Source organism: Mastigoproctus giganteus, chromosome 4, assembly GCF_048544385.1.
Source record: "Mastigoproctus giganteus isolate SK-2022 chromosome 4, ASM4854438v1, whole genome shotgun sequence".
In the NCBI taxonomy this organism is placed as follows: Eukaryota; Metazoa; Arthropoda; class Arachnida; order Uropygi; family Thelyphonidae; genus Mastigoproctus; species Mastigoproctus giganteus.
The window spans coordinates 122,247,736-122,268,878 of NC_143578.1; the positions used below are offsets into that span (position 1 = coordinate 122,247,736).

A 21,143-nucleotide genomic window follows, 5' to 3' on the forward strand; every position below is an offset into this window, starting at 1 on the left:
ATACTGAACGTTATTAAATTTTTTCATATTTCAATTTATATAACTGTCATGCCTCAAAAAGCATTAATAGCAATAACAAATCATACCAGGTAGTCAAAAAGGCAATTTATTATCATTGACACTCCTGGAAATAATTACATATTTCCAACTCCAGCCACCATGAATTCTCCAATGACTCTGAGGATAGAAATGCATAATGATTTCTGAAACCATCAATGAAAATTTATACACCTTTATTATGCCTTGGAATAGTTATCTCAGGCCATGTCTCAAAATTTAGCTTAGGAGAGTACATGGGTTATCAGACACTACTTTCACAGCAATGGATTTATAAGTAACGAAGGATGCATGTTCACTATTTTGTATGAGAAAGTTCAAAGAGAACTTTTACAAACAATGCTGTTGTTGCTATCAATTATATTGTGAAAGAGAGCAGAAAAGAAACGTCTATTGGCAATCACAATGCAAGCAGATGTTTGATCAAAAGTACAGTCGGTCCTCGTATAACACGTGTTTACATTACACAAATTCGATCATACACGATTTATAAATAGGGGAACGTTATCTTATATAACACGAACCGAATTCGCTTTTGCACGATTCGCCTTTGTGTTTACAAGAAATGGCAGTTGAACGCAGAACCACCCCAACCGAACGCAACACGATAGGAATGAAGAAGATTCTGAAAATGTATTTATGTGTTTTATATCAGTGAAGGAGAAACACGTTTCACCATAATAACGTAAAAACCAACACAATTCCAGCTATCGATATAATCGCAAATGCAATTAGATGGAGTTTACTACCAGTTTATAACAGATTCCACTAGCAGAAACGAAACTGGAAATTATTTTTATTGTTTTATGGTAGTAACCCCCAGAAATGTGCTTTAGTAAAATGTGGGGTGTTAATAGTGTATCTCGGCCTTTACGGTGTTGTTTATTCAGTTGCTATACGCGCGCAGCTTTGTTTATGTGTATTAAGCATGCCTTCTCGTTTTGTAATTGCGCTTTATTCCCTAAAAATTAGTAAAATACTTAAAAGGTGTGAAAAGGAAGTGTCCTGGCGAAGACACTGCAGATTCAGAGAGAGAGAGAGAGAAAAAAAAAGCAATATCGATAAACAGAGGCGGACTGGGTCAAAAATTCTTACGGGGAAAATTTATAGTGGCCTCATACTACGGTTTATGGCCAAAATCACACCGGCCTCTGGCCCACCGGGGTTTCCCGGGTAAGGCTTATGGCCAGTCCGCCTCTGTCGAGAAAAAAATATGAAATTGTGAAACGCTTTGAGCGAAATGAAACCATGTGATATTGCAAGTGCTACAGGCCTAAATGAGGCAACGCTGAGAATTACAAAGAATGCGGAGAAAATAAAAACAACTTTCATAGCAGGAACAACTCAAAGTGTAATTAAAATCCATTAGATTAAGACACAAGAATTGGAAGAGATTATTATTATTATTATTATTATTATTAGCTATATGGTGCAAGGAAGCCTGAGGCTTATGCAGCACCAGCCAAAAAAAAAAAAAAAAAAATTCCAAGTTACCCTAAGAGAGAGAGAGAGAGAGAGAGAGAGAGAGAGAGAGAGAGAGAGAGAGAAAAATAGAAGGGAATCACCAAGAAGGAAAAGAATGATGATATCCAGCTCAGGACCCTGGGTGTGCCAAGCCCATACTCACCAGACGTGAGCCCCCGATGGAACGGCTGTCATCTGTTTGGATAGAAAATCAAACAAAAAACAAGTTTGCTTACGATAGAAGCAAAAGCATTAGCAATATTTTATTACGTAATAGTCGTAATAAAATACGTAAGCATTTTATTACGACTATTTTGTTTAATATAATAAATTTTTTTACGAATAAAATACGTATTTTATTCGTAAAAAATACTTTTTTATTACGTATTTTAATCGTTATAAAATACTTACGTATTTTATAACGATTAAAATTATCCGATTATTTATTGTGTTTGGTAATGTTTTGGTTCCAAATGTGTGTTCAATCTTGGGTGGTCGGCACCTAACCCCACTTTTCCCATAGGGCCTGTTTATATTGCACGAGGGTTTCTAGGAACACAACTATCGTGCTATATGAGGACAGACTGTATTTAGACATATATATGTTCTAAAAAGGGCCTTTAATTAATTCATCTTTGAATTAGTATTAGCAATGGCCACATGGTGCAAGGAAGCCTATGGTTTATGCTGCACCAGCCAAATAAATAAACAAATAAAAATAAAAATTAAAAAAATAATAATTAAAGAAAAGGAAATAGACAACTCATGCATTTCCCTCCTCCCATAGGTATTCAGCTGACCATTGAATTTCCCAAAATTGTCAGCTTCTACCACCCATGTAGATAATTTATTCCAGTAATTTATAACTTGCTGGCTAAAATAAAACTTTCTGCAATCCAGTTTAAACATCTCCTCCCATAACTTGAATTTATGGCCCCTAGTTCTAGAATCATTTATAACTGTGAAAATTTCCTCTTCATTCATTTTCCTCATACCTCTCAGAGCCTTAAACACCTCAATCAAGGTTACTGGTCTTTGAACCCATTCAAGAAGCTCAATGTCTTTATTTAGGTGCTTGAACACAATATTCCAAGTGTGGTCTAACAATAGCCTTATATAATGGGATTATACCTCCTTATCTCTACTAGCAATTGTTCGATAAATCATCGATACACCAGAGGCCTTCCTTGCAACCTGTCTACAATGCTCGGAGAACTTTATGTTTGACCGTATTGAAACACCCAAGTCTCTTTTCTCCACTCCTAGCTTTAGTTCAACTCCGCCAAGTGTATAAGTTATTTTGGGGTTACTGTTCCTCAGGTGTACACCTTACTTTGCTGGATTAAAGCATAAATGCCATTTTTCTGAAAATATCTGAAGTCTAGGTCACTCTGAAGAAGCACTGCTTGGTGGTGAACATTAACTACTCTACCAATCTTTACATCATGCCCTCTATTTGTTCATTGATGTCATTTATGAAAATCAAAAACAACAGTGGTCCAAATACTGATCCTTGGGGAGCCTCACTTCTAACATCAACCCAATCTGAGGAATAACCATTTATCACAACCCTCTGCCTCCTGCTCTGAAGCCATCCTGCTGTCCATCTAAGGATTTTCCCAAATGCTTTGCTGAAATCCAAATAAACAATGTCAAAATTATTCCCTAAATCCAGCTCATGAGTGATCCTGCAAAAATAGCTAACCAGATTTGTTAAACATGATTTTCCCTTTACAAAACCATGCTGAGTATCCTTCAGAACTCCATTTCTATTTAAATGATCCTGAATTCCACACTTGATCATTGCTTCCATGATTTTCTCTACTACTGAAGTTAGACTGACTGGTCGGTAATTTCCCACTTCACTCTTAGAACCACCCTTATGTATTGGAGGTACATTGACATTTCACTTGTTGTCTCCCTTAAAATTATAGGGTATATGCCATCAACCGCAGGAGCCTTACTCGCCTGTACTCGAAAGTGTTTTCATTAAATAATCATGTGAAATTTCAATATCATTAATTACATATTTTTCAACTTCACTCCCATAATTTCTCTTTGATATAAAGGGTTTTTCTTCTCCCCACTCTTTGCCAGCCTAACAGTTTCTGTGGCACTATTACAGATCACTTTGTAGCTGTTATAGGCTTCAGTACTTTTAATTGTTCTGAAACTTTTCCATGCTGTTTTTTTCCTGCTCAAGTAATCTGAAAAAATTAAACTCCTTTGGACAGCTAGATACTCTAAACTCTCCTGTGCATATTTTCTATCAATTTCTGAAGGTTGCTTTGAATGAAACCTTATCTGGTGGCCAGCCAGTCCAACTTTTTGATGTTTTCAGAAACAAATGTATGACTCTCACTGTATGATATGGTTCGTTATAGAAGAGGAAAACTATAAAGCCTTTACAACCTTCACACAGAAAGCATTTGAAATGCATAGGATTATCCAAAGAAGGACAATTCACCCCCCCCAGCAATCCAACAACAGTAAAAATTGCCCACATTTCCCACCACGCCCAGACAATGACTTAAAAACTGTCAGGATAGCAGTATTCAGCACCCTGATAGAAACCTGACATGACAAAACCTGATTGACATGGGGAACCCCCAGGAGTACCCTGCCATGTGTAGGAACCTGGAGCATACCAAATAAGCAACCATGTAGGGGAGGGAGATGTACAGGCAGCCAGGGAAGCAGATTAGCTGAAAAATATCAGTAAGCTAGTAGCAAGTGGATGCAATGTAGAATGAATGAATGAGAATGAAAGAGAGAATGATTGGCTGGGTACTGAATGAAAGAGTGAATTTGGGAATAATGGTAAAAGGGAATAAATGTCAGTTTTGGTGAAAGAAAGAGTGACCCAGCACGATGGAAAGAGAGAGTGAATGAGTGTTATGGTGAATGGGAATGAACGGAAGAGTAAATGTAACTGTATTCTTTTGGCCAATTAATGTATACAGTTAACTCACCTTACTTTATATACTAAAAACACAAACACTATCACTGCATTCTCCCCTGGTCTGCAAAAAACTTACAGCTAGGCCTGTACCACAACTGAAGAATAACATTAAGTTGAGGTGCCCAGAGAGTGCAGTGCAGAAAGCAAGAGTCAAACAAATGAAATGAAAGCCAGAAGAACGAATGAGAGTGTAAGTGTGTGAGAAAAAAGAACACAAACCATAAGCGTTGCAGTTAAGTACACATTAATCCTAGTTTTAATCTTTCATATCCTTGCTTATTTAGCTCAACTATTATGCATTAGTATTTAAATTTACATTACACACCATTGTACCCCCCCCCGGTGTGTGCAAAAAAGGTGAATGAGTGAGTGAGAGGGGAAAAAAAATAATAGATATATAATAACCTAACAGAAACAAAAAATATATAAATTATAAAATATAAGAAAAAAGTATAAAGATAGAATGGAAGTACAGTGAGAATGCAGATTATGAATGAAGTAAATGTGTATCTCTCCCAAAACCCCCACTGGCAGCTAAGATATCCTACCCCCCCCCCCCGAGCAGGATGGGCAGTTTGACCATCCTACTGGAATCGAAACGGCCTCCGTAGCCGAGTGGGCAGGAGCGGGAGTGCAGTAGCACACGCTCTTTGAGTAGACCGGGGTTCAAGCCCCTGACTGCTGAATACGGTCGATCTGCTAACCCGCACTGGACCAGCGTGGCAGATTATGGTCCATTTCCCTCAGCATGAATTGTTGAGGAGGCTTCCACCCTGCAGTGGGTTGATAATGGCTGCACTTTACTTTTTTTTTACTGGAATCGACACAACATGGCATTTGGCGATCTGAACTGGGTACTCTAACCCAGTTCCCTTTAAAACCCCATCCCCAAGCAGACAGGGGAGGAGACAGGTTTCTGTTTCCTCCTCTCCCTGCTTCCCCCATACTTCGCCTAGTGGGGCTTGTCCCCACTGACCTCTTTGGGGATGCCTACTCTATCATCCCCATCCTTCTATCAGGGATGCCTACTCTATCGTCCCCATCCAGGTGGAGCCTGCCAGAGTACTTAAATAATCTACTGGGTGCCTGACCTGCCTCCTCATGGCAAAGTGTGGGCAATGGTGGGTCCCAATAGGGGGCCAACAGCTAAATGATCAGAGAAACAACAGAACCTAACACTACACAACAAACACACACACACATTTTAAATCTCTGGCCTCCACAGAGTTCTGTGTCACTTACAAAGAATACAATGTGGAGATGGGGGGAAATCCCTGGTCATGAACTTCATGGTTTCAAGTAAGTACTATGACCACCACCACCACCAATGGACCAGTACTGAACCAGATGAAACAGCCCCAAACAATCTGACTGCCTTCACCAAACTTCATGGTCAAAATGATACTTTGACAGAAAGTAAAGTACTCTCTGGGCAATCACCACGCCCAAACATGACCATTAGAATGAAACATTAAAGTTATGTGACTGCATTACCACTGAACTCAAGGGTATGCAACTCTCTCTGGATTGCTGATGTATTGAAATGTTCCTGTAGCTTCTTGAACCTGCTTTTATGATGTTTTCTAGAGGCTATGAAGAGATGAACCATAAAGAAGCCTTTTTATGGTTCACTAAACATACTCTGTGTGTTTGTGAGGTTGCCTACAACCCCCCACACACACACACACTGTAGCACCAATAGTCTTCCATTTTTGGATAATATTTGCCATAGTGGATTTTGGGAGGCTTAGGTGGATCATGGTTGCATACACAGAAAGGTTACTTATATGCATCCATCCATGCAGTAACAATCCATGACCCATACTGGCTTTTAACATACTGTTTGCTGCACAGCATGTTAAAAGTGCACTCATGAGATTAATATATATATACGTCAGTGCTGATAACACAGCATTCACAAGGAATTTCTTTTCTGAGACCCCACCAGAAATATTATATACAATATTTCTGGTGGTGTCTTGGAATACTTTTGGTCATATAGTGTATAATTAGCACTTGCATAAATACTGGTCAGATGTAGAATAAGATGTAGTTTCTTCACATAAATACTTATTGATTGGGCAAGTATTAGATTAGTGTATTCAATGCTACTTTTAAGATGATCTATAAAACCAATAACAATCAGATAGATCACATATGTTAAGTATTATTATTATAAGTAAAGTATAATTTATTTCTGATGGACAAGACAAACCCATGAATACTCATGTTGTCAACTGTTGCATTCTGAAAAGTTAGTCTAGTTAGATGCATCCAGTTATGGAAATACTGCCCCACCCCCACAAAGTAATAGCAATATATCACTGTGTTATTGTAATTTTACTTTTATTAGTTAATTATTAATTATATAATTAACCGAGTTGCACATTATGTAAATTTAACAGCACAGATTCTGAAAGCCACTAGCCCATCAAGATGGAAAATAGCCCACAAAGATCCTGACAGTTTACAATTATTTGAGAAATTTCCACTGAATGGCTTGTTTCATGTATAAATTTTTTTTCACTCTGCAGCTGAGTCCTACCTCTGTCAGATGTCTATATAAGGAATGCTCAAGTCCCATGCATACACATTTGATTATTTGTATCAAAATATTATTTAAGTCATTTATAACATGAAAAGACAAAAGAGCCATAGTGAATAACATGACATGTGGAACTGCATTTTAAGATGGCAGCATTCTTATGCAGGGTAGGACAATGGAAATATTGCACATAAAAATAAAACAATAAACTCTCCTAACATATAATTACTTCTTGGAACAGTTAAAATAATACAGCGGCACCTCTGTAGCCAGGTGGGTAGGAGCAGCAGTGTATAGCACACGCTTCTTGATTAGACTGGGGTTCGAGCCTGTGACCACCAAATACGGAGGATGCGGAAAGGTCAGGGAATGATCACCGCATATCTCCGGAGCAATATGGCCTTAGTTGCTAATGCTCCTAAAAACCAAATAACAACAACAACAACAAATAATATAGCACAAAATATGTATAGCATTTACTTAAGGACCACAAATTATTGTGCACTGCAGACAGGTAATCACTATACAGAAATGGGCCCATTAGAGTTGATAAACAATTTACTTACATTTATAAAAAGCTTAGGCCTCCCTTGTAGGCCCTTTTAGTAAAATAAATGAAATGAAATGAATTTTTATATTAAAAATGGAAAAACGACTATGTATTTATGTACGTAGCTTGTATTATTGAAATTGACCAGTTTCATAGAATTATATTTTTTCAAAAAAGCACTTAAAGTTTCATGAATAGTTTTTCTTCAATATCACAGAAAGTAAGAGGGTGTTTTTCATCTCTTGTTTTCCTGGTCTTCAACACTACCATGATTCTGCAGTGTGTTTTCTTTATTCAAATTATTTGTTACCTTTTTATATTATACCCTCTTGATTATTCCTTTGAAACACCGGAATATCCCTGCTAATATCACTCACAGTTCAATAGAAGTGATTCTGCATAATGATAAAGATTTTAACAGAGTCAATGTTTACTTTTGTCCCTTGCAGAGCAATCTTTAACTGTGAAACCAACTTTGATGAAGCATTTAACAATTGCATCTGAGTTAACTTCATTTTGTGTATCAACAGTCCATAGTACAGTACATTTATAATTTTTGAAAATTCGTTATTGAGTCAATATTTTCTAACTTTGAAATAATTGAAGTTATGAGAAACATCTTTGTAGATGTATCTTAAAAAATTTTTAACCATGTGCGAGTCTTGGGCTAGAGTTTTCCTGTTAGTGGCTGATCTAAACTCTGGGGTTGCCATAAGAGAAAAGTTTCCTTTTCTTAGAGTTTAGACCACCTATATTTATGATGTGAATTGTGACTGTGAATAATTTGATTACTCACGATTAAGCAAAGTATGTGGGTGTGTGGGGGGGGGGGAAGTAGATGAAATGTAATGTGGTGAAATTTTAGAAGATATGTTATACTCATGGAAAAGCCATACTCATCTACCGTCAAGGTTTAGCCTTAATAGTGCCTTCCTGCATACCACTACACAGACTTCTTCTGGTCACTGGCAGGCAGTGTAGTTGCAGTGAGATTATTTGCTCAATGATCAGGAGGTCCTTGACCTTTGAAGCATTATCTTTGATCTGGTCTTGGTATCTGTTGTTAAATATAAAATCATATGGAGTTGATGTTGTGCTATAGAAGAAAGGTGTGACTAATTGAAGAGCTAAAAAAAAATTACATTTCAATTTCATCAAATACTGAAATACACCTATTTTAACTATTTATTTAATAATGGTATTAAGTTTTTTTTTTTTTTTTGTCTCAAACCAATGTCTGAATATACTAACAAATTTACCTCAACAGTGTTACTGTCCATAGCAATTTGTAGTAAAAGCTTTCTAGCAACAAATTCCAGATACTTTGGTTCTCTGGGATTGCTTACAGAAAGAACATGCCTCAAGCATTTCTTGAAGAAACTGAAAGAAAAAAAATGTAAGTTTACTTAATAAAAGTGCAAATCCAGTTGACAAGACCATATAATAATGTAAGATTTCAAAACTCCTTACTCAAAGAGAAATTATTACCACAGCATCAAATATTTCAATTGCATGCCATGTTGTTTTAACCTGATTTTATTTTGGAGGAAATAATACAAAGTGCTACCCAAAAGTTCCTGTACTGTATTTATAAAATAAATTATACTCATCCTGGGTGTTATCCACCACAGTCACCTTTGAAGTAGTCCCCTCGAGAGCATAAACACCAATCCCAGCGCTTCTCCCATGATTTTAATGCATCCTGAAACTCCTTCTTCATCATAGTGTTCAGCACAGCCTGCAATTTGGTTTGGATATCCTCTAAGCAGTCAAATCTTCAACCCTTCAGCTTGATTTTCATTCTTGGGAAGAGAAAGAAGTCGCGGGGGTTAGTATGGCCAATAAGGGGGTGGAAGACAATTGTCATGTTGTTGGATGCCTACAACTGCACCACAGCAAGAGATGTGTGGGCTGGTGCGTTGTCATTACAAAGAATCCAGTTTGTGCGCAACTTCTCTGGACATTTCCTCCTGACGGCCTCAGGAGAAGAACTTTGCGTTGACAGTCTGGCCAGGAGGGATGAATTCCTTATGGATAATCCTGCCAATGTTAAAAAAAAAAGATCAGCAAGGACTTCACATTGCTCCTCACTTGTCGGGCTTTCTTTGGTCAGAGCAAAGATGGACTCTTCCACTGGGACGATTGTTGCTTGGTTTCTGGGTCATACTCATACACCCAACTCTCGTTACCAGTGACGACTGTAAAAAGGAAGTTTTGATCACTCCTGGCCTAATCATGAAGATCTCTGCTAACTTTCATGTGATGCTGCTTTTGGTCTTCACTCAGTAAATGTTGCACGAACTTGGCTGCAATCCTTCTCATGTTCAACTAGTCTGACAAAATCCTCTGACACGTGGCATACGATAGTCTTACAATACCACAAATGTCATAGATGGCCTGCCTGTGGTCTTCGCGGATTGCGGCATGAACTTTTGCAACATTTTCCAGGGTGGTGCTCAATGATGGGCCCCCAGAGCGATCATCGTCATCAACTGACATTCAACCATTTTTAAAAATGTTAAACCAGTAGTAGGTCTGTGCCTGGCCTAAAGCATTGTCACCAAAAGCTTGTTTCAACTTCTTATGTGTTACTACTGCTGTATTGTTAAGAAGGAAACAAAACTTGATGCAAGCAAGTTGCTCTTTCACATCAACCATTGCAACAATTGCAAACACATTGCCAAAGAACTGCATATAAATATTCAATGACTCTATACAGCCGGATGCCATGTGGCACACTGATTCACAAAGGATGCATGCAGTGTTACCTAGCACCACAAGTCCGTACTAGACGTAGTTCCCACACAACATTCAAATTTTGGGAACATTTGGGTAGCACCTTGAATATGGTACTTAAGAAATTCTTGATTGACACTGCTTCCTCAACAGCAATGTGAATCAGGAATTTACGTGCTAATCATATATTGTAACATGTTAGGTGATTAATATCAATGGAGGCAAATTATAAAAGGCCCTTTATGGGCAGGTGGGGGTAGGTCCAAAAATATTTTTAAAATTTTAAGGAGATAAATGAAGACCAACCTTATACAAAGTGAATGTAGTGACTGGAGAAAAAGGGATAACTATAAATGCCAGACGGTAGGTCTCCTTTCAGACAAATTTATCCTAAATAAATTCCATAACCAACTAAGAAGAGACCATTCAGAAATGAAACTCTGGGAAGATCCTTTGCACAAATATTTTCAATAATAACAATACAACCCCAGGAGCTCACATCTGGTGAGTATGGGCTTGGCAAACCCAGGGTCCTCAGCTGGACATCATAATCATCCTTCTCTCTCTCTTGGTGATTCCTCTCTCTCTCCCAGGGTAACTCGAGAAATTTTTTTGGCTGGTACAGCATAAGCCTCAAACTTCCTTGCATCGTATGGTTAATAATAATAATAATGATGATGATATCGCAGGATAAAGTCACTCGCGTTCAGGCCTTAGGCAGAGGGGTCATTTCGAAAAATCAGCGATGGTCTCTTGAGGAAGGCAGTGGAGCGAGTGGCGCTATCCCCCGTATGTCTACCACAAGAGAAGGGCAAGACCATCCAGCCCCACCAACTGGAAGTGCTTCCTGCGCAACTGCGCTAGTGACCACCCAGGAAGGGAGAAAACGCCAACTCATGAAGTGAAGCATCGAAATGAATACGGACAGCATGCAAGCATACTACGAAATAACGAAGGTGGAGACCGATATGACAACTTACAGGGCGAGACTACATACCAAGTGGCTGGAACGATTCCCAGATATCCAGGTCACCGAACAGCGAATAGCAGACCAGAGAAGGACCATTGTCACGAAGAACCTTATAGCCCCTGCAAACTTGGAAAAAATCAAGCAGGACGTGAGCGATCAACTACAAGGGATAAAGAATATGGAACCAGAGGAGGAGGAAGAACATACCACCGCCAAACCAGAGGAAGAAGAGCAAGAGGAAATACAACCCGCAGCAGCTGAAGTGGAAAGAGACGAGGTCATGATATCCAGAATAGAGGACGAGTGGAAGAAGGCCCTAACAGAATTCGAAGGAATGGACCCCACAAAGACTCACGTGATACCGAAGCAGAGGCCGAATAGAACCTTGTGGAGAGTCACAGACCACCTGAATCGGCACATAATACCGCATTACCTTGACAGCAATGGTGCAACACTGGAGGCCATCCACACAGCCATGTATTGTGCTGCGGTAGCAGCCACGAGTATTAATGGAAGAGAAGCGAGAGACCAGCAGCAGAAGAACCAAAAACAGAAGGAACCACCAGCTTGGGAAAGAAGACTTCAGCAAAAGATAGAAGAACTAAGAGTCAAGATAGGCCAATTGACCCAGTACCAACGGAGCAATAGGAGTAAGAAATTAATTGGAAAAGTGAAGAGCATCCTCAAGAGAGACAGCATCCACAGCAAACATGAGACAAAAAATCAGAGAATAGGAGAGTACTTGGACACATTGAAGCAGAACCTCCTTGCACTCAGCAAGAGACTACAACGATACAAAGAGAGCTCGAAGAGGAAAATAAACCACCGAACCTTCGATGAGGACCAAAGAAGCTTCTACAGGAATCTTGGAGAAGATGGGAAACAAGGGAAGACCACTCGAGAAGAAGACAATTGAGAATTTCTGGGGAAACATATGGAGCAAGGAAGTAAAACATAACAGCCGAGCCATCTGGATAGAACTAGAATGTAAGAAAACCAAGGATGTACAAGAAATGAGAGGATGGGAGATTCAGGAATAAGAAGTAAAACAGATGACCAAGAACTCTCACAATTGGCAAACTCCAGGAATAGATAACGTCCACAACTACTGGTTCAAGAAGCTCACTTACACACACACACACACACACACACACACACACACACACACACACACACACACACACACACACACACACACACACACACACACAAGCACCTGGCAGAACAGTTCACCCAAATGATAAGGCACCCAGAGACAGTCCCGAAGTTTCTCACTCAAGGAATCACATATCTGAAGCCTAAAGACAAAGATACAAGAAACCCAGTGAAATATAGGCCAATCACCTGCCTCCCAACAATGTACAAGATCCTGATCAGCTGCATAACCAGGAAGATAACAGACCACTTGGAGAGCCAGAGCATAATAGCCAAACAGCAGAAAGGATGCAAGGAGCAATTAACCATAGCTGCTGTGGTTATGGAGCAAGCATACAAGAAACGCCGCAACATGTACACAGTTCTGTCTAGCACTTAACCCGCCATCTACCATGCTCAACAGTAGCAAGTACGGATTAACCTCAAAGGAAGGAAGGAAGGAAGAACCTGTACACCCTCACCCACCTGATGTATATGGATGACATTAAGCTCTACGTGGAACTGAAGAAGCATCTTCAGCAACTACTCCAGATTACAGAAGAATACAGCAAGGATATTAGGATGGAATTTGGTCTAGATAAATGCAAGACCCACGGATTGCATCAGGGAAAATTAGTCAACCGAACCTACCAGCTGCAGAGTGGTAAAGAGATCGAAGCCATGGCAGAGGGAGAGGCCTACAAATACTTGGGGATGATGCAGGCTCAGCAGTTACAGCACAAGGAAATTAAGGCCTGCTTGACTGAATAATACTGTCAGAGACTCAGAAGACTGCTGAAAGCAAAGCTGAATGGAGGGAACACAGTTAAAGCCATAAACACCTATACAATCCCAGTGCTAGCATACTTCTTCGGGTCATAGATTGGACTAACACTGAGCTGGAGGATATCATTAGAAAGACAAGGACAATGATGACCAAGAGCCGCCAACACCACCCGAGAGCTGCAGTGGAGAGACTGGCAATTGCCCAGGAAGAAGAAGGAAGGGGCCTGATAGACCTCATTGAGCAACAGAAGATGTTTGTTATTTGGTTTTTAGGAGCATTAGCAACTAAGCTATATTGCTCCGGGATATGCGGTGGTCATTCCTTGACCTTTCCGCATCCTCCGTATTTGGGTGAAGGGCTCGAACCCCGGTCTAATCAAGAAGCGTGTACTACGCACTGCTGCTCCTTCCCACCTGGCTACAGAAGCAACAGAAGACAGTGATAGTTAACCTGAAGGATTACTTCCAGAAAGGCACAGCAGCACTCCACCTAAGTGAGGCGTCCCCCCCAACCAGGAGGTACAAACGAAGCTAGAAAGATGGGCAGAGAAGACACTCCATGGCAGACACTACAATGATCTCCATCAGGGTCACACAGATAAAACTGCTTCGAATGCATGGCTCACGAGCAGGACGCTCTTCTCTGAGACTGAAGGATTCATGCTCGCCATCCAAGACCAGGTAATCAACACCAGGAACTATAGAAAATACATCGCCAAGGAGCCCAGAGTGTTAGATGATACATGTTGACGATGCCACCTGGTCTCAGAAACAATCCAACACATCACCGTGGGATGCAAGGTGATCACCCAGACTGAGTACACTCATAGACATGACCAGGTAGCCAGGATAATACATCAGAAGCTAGCAAGGAAATACCAGTTGATCAAAGAAAGTGTACCATACTACAAGTACGAACCCCAGGCAGTCCTAGAGACCCCAACCCACAAGCTGTAGTGGGACCGTGCCATAATAAACGATAGGACAATCTTACAGAACAGACCGGATATAACCCTTGTGGACAAGAAGGAAAAGGCTACCTATCTGATTGACATAGCAGTACCTAACACTGGCAACCTGCAGAAAACCCATGGGGAAAAAATCAGGAAGTATACGAACCTAAGACAAGAGATCAAAGAGATGTGGCATATGCAACAAGTAACGACCATCCCGATCATTGTGTCAACCATAGGTATGGTGCCAAAGACCCTAATAACAGCCTAGCAGCAATAGGTCTCCCAGCAAACACCTACGAGGAACTCTAGAAAGTTGCAATCCTGAACACCTGTAGGATTGTCAGAGAGTTCCTTGACCAACAGTAACATCAGACATAACAACAACCACCCTGTGTACTTGGTAGCAATACCTGTCATGAGGTGGAACCCCCAATCAGGGAGAAATAATATAAGAGCAGCAATAATAATAATAACATGTCCATACTAGGAGGCCCAGCAAAACCATTCTATATAGAGCCACCACTTCCTACGGCCGATTCTATATTGAGATGTTGTTGTTTGGCTGGTATAGTTGGACAATTTGTTTTTTAATAGAATTTTTATCTCATAGACAGCTATATAAGAATATTACAAGAGTTTACTTATCCTAAAATTGAGAAAAAAAGACCTTTTTCATGTGGGATGGAGCATCACCACATTATTCCCACAAAGTAGGAAATTCTTAGGTGAAATTACCAATCAAGTGGATCATGCATTGTAGTTCTATCAAGTGACTTTGCACTAGATTCAATTCAGATTTTTTTTTTTTTTTCCCTTGTTGGATTACTGTGGGATATTTCTGTGGAAGACTTAAAATGTATATTTTAAAATCAGTAGTAAGTGAAAAATTTGCTAAAAGTGATTGTGTGTTATGTTTGAAAGTTTGCAAATATGTGCCATTCATTTTTTTTCTTTCATGCACCAAGGTTAAAAGACAATTTTGAATTTTATTATAATCTTCTACATAGACATAAATATATTTTGGGTTTGTTAAATAATAAAAGTTTAGTTTCTATTATGGTGAAACAGTATAACAAATGCTGGAATGACAGATATTAAAAAAATAATTATAACAAAAGAAACTTAGGAAATTTCAAATTTTTTTAATGGGGGGGAAAAAAAACACACCCAGCATTATCTTGTTGCAGTTTTCAGAAAAATATCCATGTGGTATAAAAATGTTACACTGAATTTTTAATCTTTAAAAATGTTTATTAATTCTACTGTAAAAAAACAAAAACTACATTTTCTTTTCATTTTCAAATTTATACACTGCAATCAGAGTAAAGAATATACCCTCCAAGTTTAAAAATTTCATTAATTGATCACATCAAATACTTAAAGCATGCAATGTCCGGACAACCTCTAAGATTTTCAACAATGTATTTGAGCCTCTATAGCCAAGTGGTCAGGAGCAGAAGTGCAGTAGCACACGCTCTTTGAGTAGACTGGAGTTCAAGCCTCTGACTGTTAAATACAGTCAATCTGTCAACCCACACTGGAACAGTGTGGCAGATTATGGTCCATTTCCCTCAACACAAATTGTTAAGGAGGCTTCCATTCTGGTGGATTGATAATAGCTGCAGTTTTTATTTGAGCCAGCCAGTGAGGAAATGCAAAATGGCCTTAAAATATCCACAATAAAACTGTCAGCAGAGACAAATATTAGATGGGAAATTATTAGAAGAACCTTGCACAAGAATCAACTGTTTCCACAAAAATTTCAAGTTATTCAGACTTGAAACCTGCAGATTGGCTGGCAAGTTTTCATTTCCTTCTATATTTTAGTCAGGTATATATTTTTTTCATTTCAAATATGTTTCATTTATCAACATGAATTTTAAAACCATTCTTTCATAGTCCTTGTTACATCCATATATAACCAAGACAACTAAACTAAAAAAAATAAACCATTCCCATTTCACCCATACATTTGTTTCAAATGTTTGTCTAGTTCTGCCTTTAATTTATTAAAGGCTGTCAACTTCTATGACAGATGGAAGTTTGATCCAGCAATCAACAACCCGCTGGCTAAAGGCAAATTTCTGCAACTAATCTACAACTGTCTTTCTTCAATTTGAATTTATGTCCCCTCAGATGATTAATCTGGGCAAGAGGAAGAATTCCATCAGCATTAAGCTTGCTCAAACCATTCAAAGCCTTATACACCTCAATCAGATCACCCCACAGGTGCCTAGTCTCCAGACACTGTAATTTGCAAAGCTTAAGCCTTTCTTCTCCCTTTGTTCCTTTCACTAATCTTGTTGCCTTTCTCTGTACTCGTTCCAGCAGCTCCATCCTAAAATGAGCCTCCAGACCTGTACACAGCATTCAAAGTATGGCCTGACCATTGCCTTATACAAGGGGATAATCACCTCCTTATCCTTGCTAGAAAAATTCTTGTATCTCATTGACATATGATGACCAAGAACTACTCTCGCAGACTGTCCACACTGCTCAGAAAACTTCATATCTGACTGCACAATTACCCCCAAGGCCTTTTATTTCTCTACCACCCTCAGTGTAGTACCAAACAGTTGATACGTTACTCTGGGGTTACTGCTAATCATATGCAGTAGTTCACATTTCTCAACGTTAAACTTTAGTTGCCAACTCTCAACCCATCTGCTCAACTTTTCTAGAACCTGTTGCAGTAGCGTACTGTCATTAGTGTCATTAACAACCCTGCCAACCTTTTTATCATCTGAAAACTTAGACATTAAGCCTGATATACATACCTGATATATCAATATCATATATTTATTAATTATAATAATAATAATACAATACAATACAATACAAATTTATTTATCATTTGAATTTGTTTACAATACAAGAACTCGTTAAGAAAAGTAAATTTCTTGACAACAAGTTGCAATTCATCAGTTTTTGCATACACAATTGTTAGCTAACAGAAAAGACAATGAAGTCATTACACATAGTACATTCCACTCTGTAAACAGAGGTAGTGATTGATCCGCATTGAAAATTATTCTACTGTATCATTGAGTATCAAAAATTTTCTTACTAGGAATTTTAATTTGGAGATTGAATAACCTCTCCTGAGCCTGAAATCAACGCTTGCCAACAAGTTATTTAATATGTTCATTGTATGCCTATCTCCAAATCTATTTAGTACCCTAGGGTGAGGCAAAACAACTGCTTTTGGATTCCTTAACATTCCAAAACTATAAACATTCCTTTGAAGATTCTTCATAAATAGTGTTAAGATTTTTCAAGAATAAATTTAACTTCAGTTTTTGAATTGGACATAGTATTTTGGATTTTAACAAAAATTGCCTTCTCTTATTCAGATCATTCAGAACAAGAACCACTATTTCAGTTATATTTGCTATTGCCCATTTACTAAATAATTGAGTTGGGAGTCCACTAATGCATAATATAAGGTGACTTTTGTTCTTTGATTTAATTTATTTTTAATATAATAAAAGAAGTACACATAAAAATCTCATTTTTTTGTACAAATTTGTTATTTGCATTGTTATTATTTGCAATAATAACAATAATTAATAAATATAGAAAATAACAATGGATCCAACAATGAACCCCTGGGGGACTCCACTAATAACATTAGTCCAATGAAAAGCAGTGTCCATTGATTACCACTCTGTCTTCTCCCACTCAACCATCCCTTTATCCATAGCAGCAACTTACCTTAATGCCACACTGCTCCAATTTGTACAGCAGTCTTCCATGTGCAACAGCATGAAAAGCCATCCTAAGATCCAAGCATATGATATCAAAATTATTCATTGCATCCAGTTCCTTTGTGATCACATCATAGTATCCAATCAACTTGGTCAGACAAGGCTTCCCTTAACAAACCCATGCTGTGTCAGAACTATAACTGAAGTAGTGCTTCTTTAACCAGTGTCTCCATTAATTTCCCCGGAACAGAAGTTAAACTAACAAGTCTGTAATGACTTGTGTCTCCCTTTGATCCTCCTTTGTGAATTGGGGTCATATTTGCACATTTCCAGTCCATTGGTACCTCCCCTGAGCTCAAGGGAAGCTCACATAATTATGGCCAAGGGTTTGCTTACTTCCTTTGCTGCCTCCTTTAATATAACTGGATAGATCCCATCCACCCAAAGTACCTTTCTTATGTTTATTTTCAACAATTTCTGCTCCAATTTTCTCTCAGTTATTACAAAATCATTTAGCTCACTGCCAGAGTTTAATATACCTCTTGCATTTCCCTCCCCGAATAACTCCTCATGTGTAAATTTTGATGCAAAATAATATAAATAATTCAGTTTGTTAGCTACTTGAGCAGGATCATCAATAGTTGAACCATCGATATCAAGTGGACCAATTTGATTCATCCCCTTCCTTCTAGAGTTTACATAAGTAAAGAACTTTTTGCTGCTTTCCTTTGCATCCTTTGCCAAAGATTTCTTGTAATCTACCTTTACCTGCCTAACCTCCTTGTGACTCGAATAGTCACCAGGTTATATCTACCATAGGCTTCTGTGTCACCTGTTAATTTATATGTATCCCATACATTTTTCTTCTGTGCCACATGTCTTATTAGTTCATCTGATATCCATTTAGGCCTAAACCTTGAACAATATTTCTTAGTTGGTATGAAAAGCCTAATAGCTTCCAAGATTAATTCTTGGAATGCTTCCCATTTAGAATTTGCTGTTGGTAACATCATCAGTTGGTCCCACTGTATAGAATTTAAAATCTGTCTCAGACCACAGTAGTCACCTTTATGAAAGCAAAAACCCTTCCCTTTACCCCTGATGATAGTTACTTCTTTGAGTAAATCCCACATCAGCACACTGTGATCACTGCCACCTAGTGGTTCCTTTATCTGCAGATTCTTAATGCAGGAAGAATCACTACTAACAATCAGATCAAGAGTATTACTCCCTCTGGTTTCCTCCTGAACATGCTACTGTAGAAAATAATCATCCAATAAATCCATAAAAGTCCAAGTCAATATTTGGGAAATTATTAAAATCTCCCATTATAAGACTATGATATACAGGCACACTTTTATTTCTTTGTACAGTTGTTCATTTTACTCATCAGAGTCATTAGGCCTATAACACACACCTACTCTCAATTTTGCTTTCCCAGTGGTTATGTCACACCAAATTGACACAACACTGCACTTCCTGAGATTTTATGTTTCTTAACTATTAGCATAACCTCTCATCCCTTCCTATCCTGTCTATTCTTTCTGTACACATTGTACTCCCCAAATTCCAATTCTGCATTCATTATATCTGTGTGACACGACATCTTTGATATCCCAACAATATCTGACTTTGATGTTTTGACCAACACCTCAAATTCATCAAATTTATTTACCCAACTCCTAGCATCTTTGTACACGCAAGTATACATGCACCTGTTCTTTTTCTTAGCTACCCTAACACAGCCCATGTATATTTTTGTTCTGCGATGACTCCCAAGCATTCCTGAAATCCCTTGCAACTTATTTTCCAGGCTGCTGCTCATTCCAATAGAAGCAGTGCAAAAATAACTTTCACCTCTGCCAGTGGTTACTCTTAATCTATTAGTCCATGTATCCCCACAAGCTAGCAGTTTTCCTACCCACCTAACACTGCCTCGATAGCATCAGCAAATATTCTTGCATCATTTCTATTTAAGTGTATCCCATCCCCGTAGAAGGAGTCTCTCCTGTTAGGAAGCACAGACCACACTGAAAAAAATTGTACCCCATGAGTCTTGCCCAATCTTTCTAGGGCCACATTGATCAAATCGGCTCTCATCATATACTCCCTTCTATCATGTCTGGGCAGAATTGTAGACACTTTCAAATTTAACCCTAACAGGAGACTTTTTTTAAACATTGACCAGTATTTGTTAAGTAAATCTGCAGATCTCATACTCTCAACGCGTACAACAATATCACCTTTTGTGTCCTTAAAAGATGATATCTGCTGTACAACGTAATCAATGTTTGCCCCTGGCAGACATACCCTGGTCCTATTTCACCTATCCTTTTTGCACAATATATTTCCCATTTCCATGACAATAGAATCACCAACAAGAACTAGTTCCTGTGGGACAGCCGCTGTGTTGCATGATATTGAAGTGCAAGCTCTCAGCTGCCACATCTCTTGATGTGGGCAGCTGAGAGCTTGATGTCCCCCCATTTAAATCCTTCGAGGGCATCTACCATGTTCTTCAAGCTCTTATAAATGTCCATAACACTGAGTTGGTGCCTGATTTCCTCACACTCCTTCGAGCACAGAAGACATTCTTGTCCCGTTCCTGATAGCTCAACAAACATCAAACAACCAGTGCATTTCAAAAGGCTTTGATTCTGGGAATGACCCCCCTCCTCCATTCTCCCCTGAGCCACAGCACTCTCACCTACCTTGAGCCTTTTGATTTGCTACTCTGGTCTGATTCATCTGAATCGAAATCTGGTCTGATTTCAATTCAATTTCAATACAATTAAAAATATAACACTAAACTTATATCCCAAAGTAGTAATAACGCTCTCTCTATATATATATATATATATATATATATATACAGGCATACCTCGGTTAACGTTACCTCTGATAACGAAGCCTCGATATAACGAAGTCCGCAATTTCAAGCCCCATTTAACATAAAAAAATATTCCATTTTCGTTTAATCACCTGAAATCTAAACAAACTGAAGAAATTACGGAAACCTTTGGGGCTTCTCGTGGTTGGTTCGAGAAATTTAAAAAAACGGGCCAGGATTCACAGTGTAAAATTAACAGGAGAAGCTGCATATAAGTTTCCAGAAAAACTAAAGGAAATAATTAAACGTGAAAATTTTCCCCAAATTTGGTGTTCAATGTTGACGAAAGCGGTTTGTTCTGGAAACGGCTACCAACAAAAAGCTTCATTTCTATTGAAGAAAAATCAGCTGCTGGATTCAAAGCAGCCAAAGACCGTTTAACGTTA

The 21,143-nt window shown here is 38.7% G+C and overlaps 1 protein-coding gene across 2 annotated transcripts in view; it reads right to left on the reverse strand.

The window, feature by feature from the left end:
* LOC150087035 (tetratricopeptide repeat protein 37) overlaps positions 1–21,143 on the reverse strand; it is a 702,248-nt gene that overhangs the window by 81,676 nt on the left and 599,429 nt on the right. For both annotated transcript variants that reach the window (XM_090371768.1, XM_090371767.1), the window contains exon 39: positions 8,838–8,958. In XM_090371768.1, the coding sequence (XP_090227894.1) occupies positions 8,838–8,958 (121 nt within the window). The remainder of the gene's footprint in view (positions 1–8,837; positions 8,959–21,143) is intronic.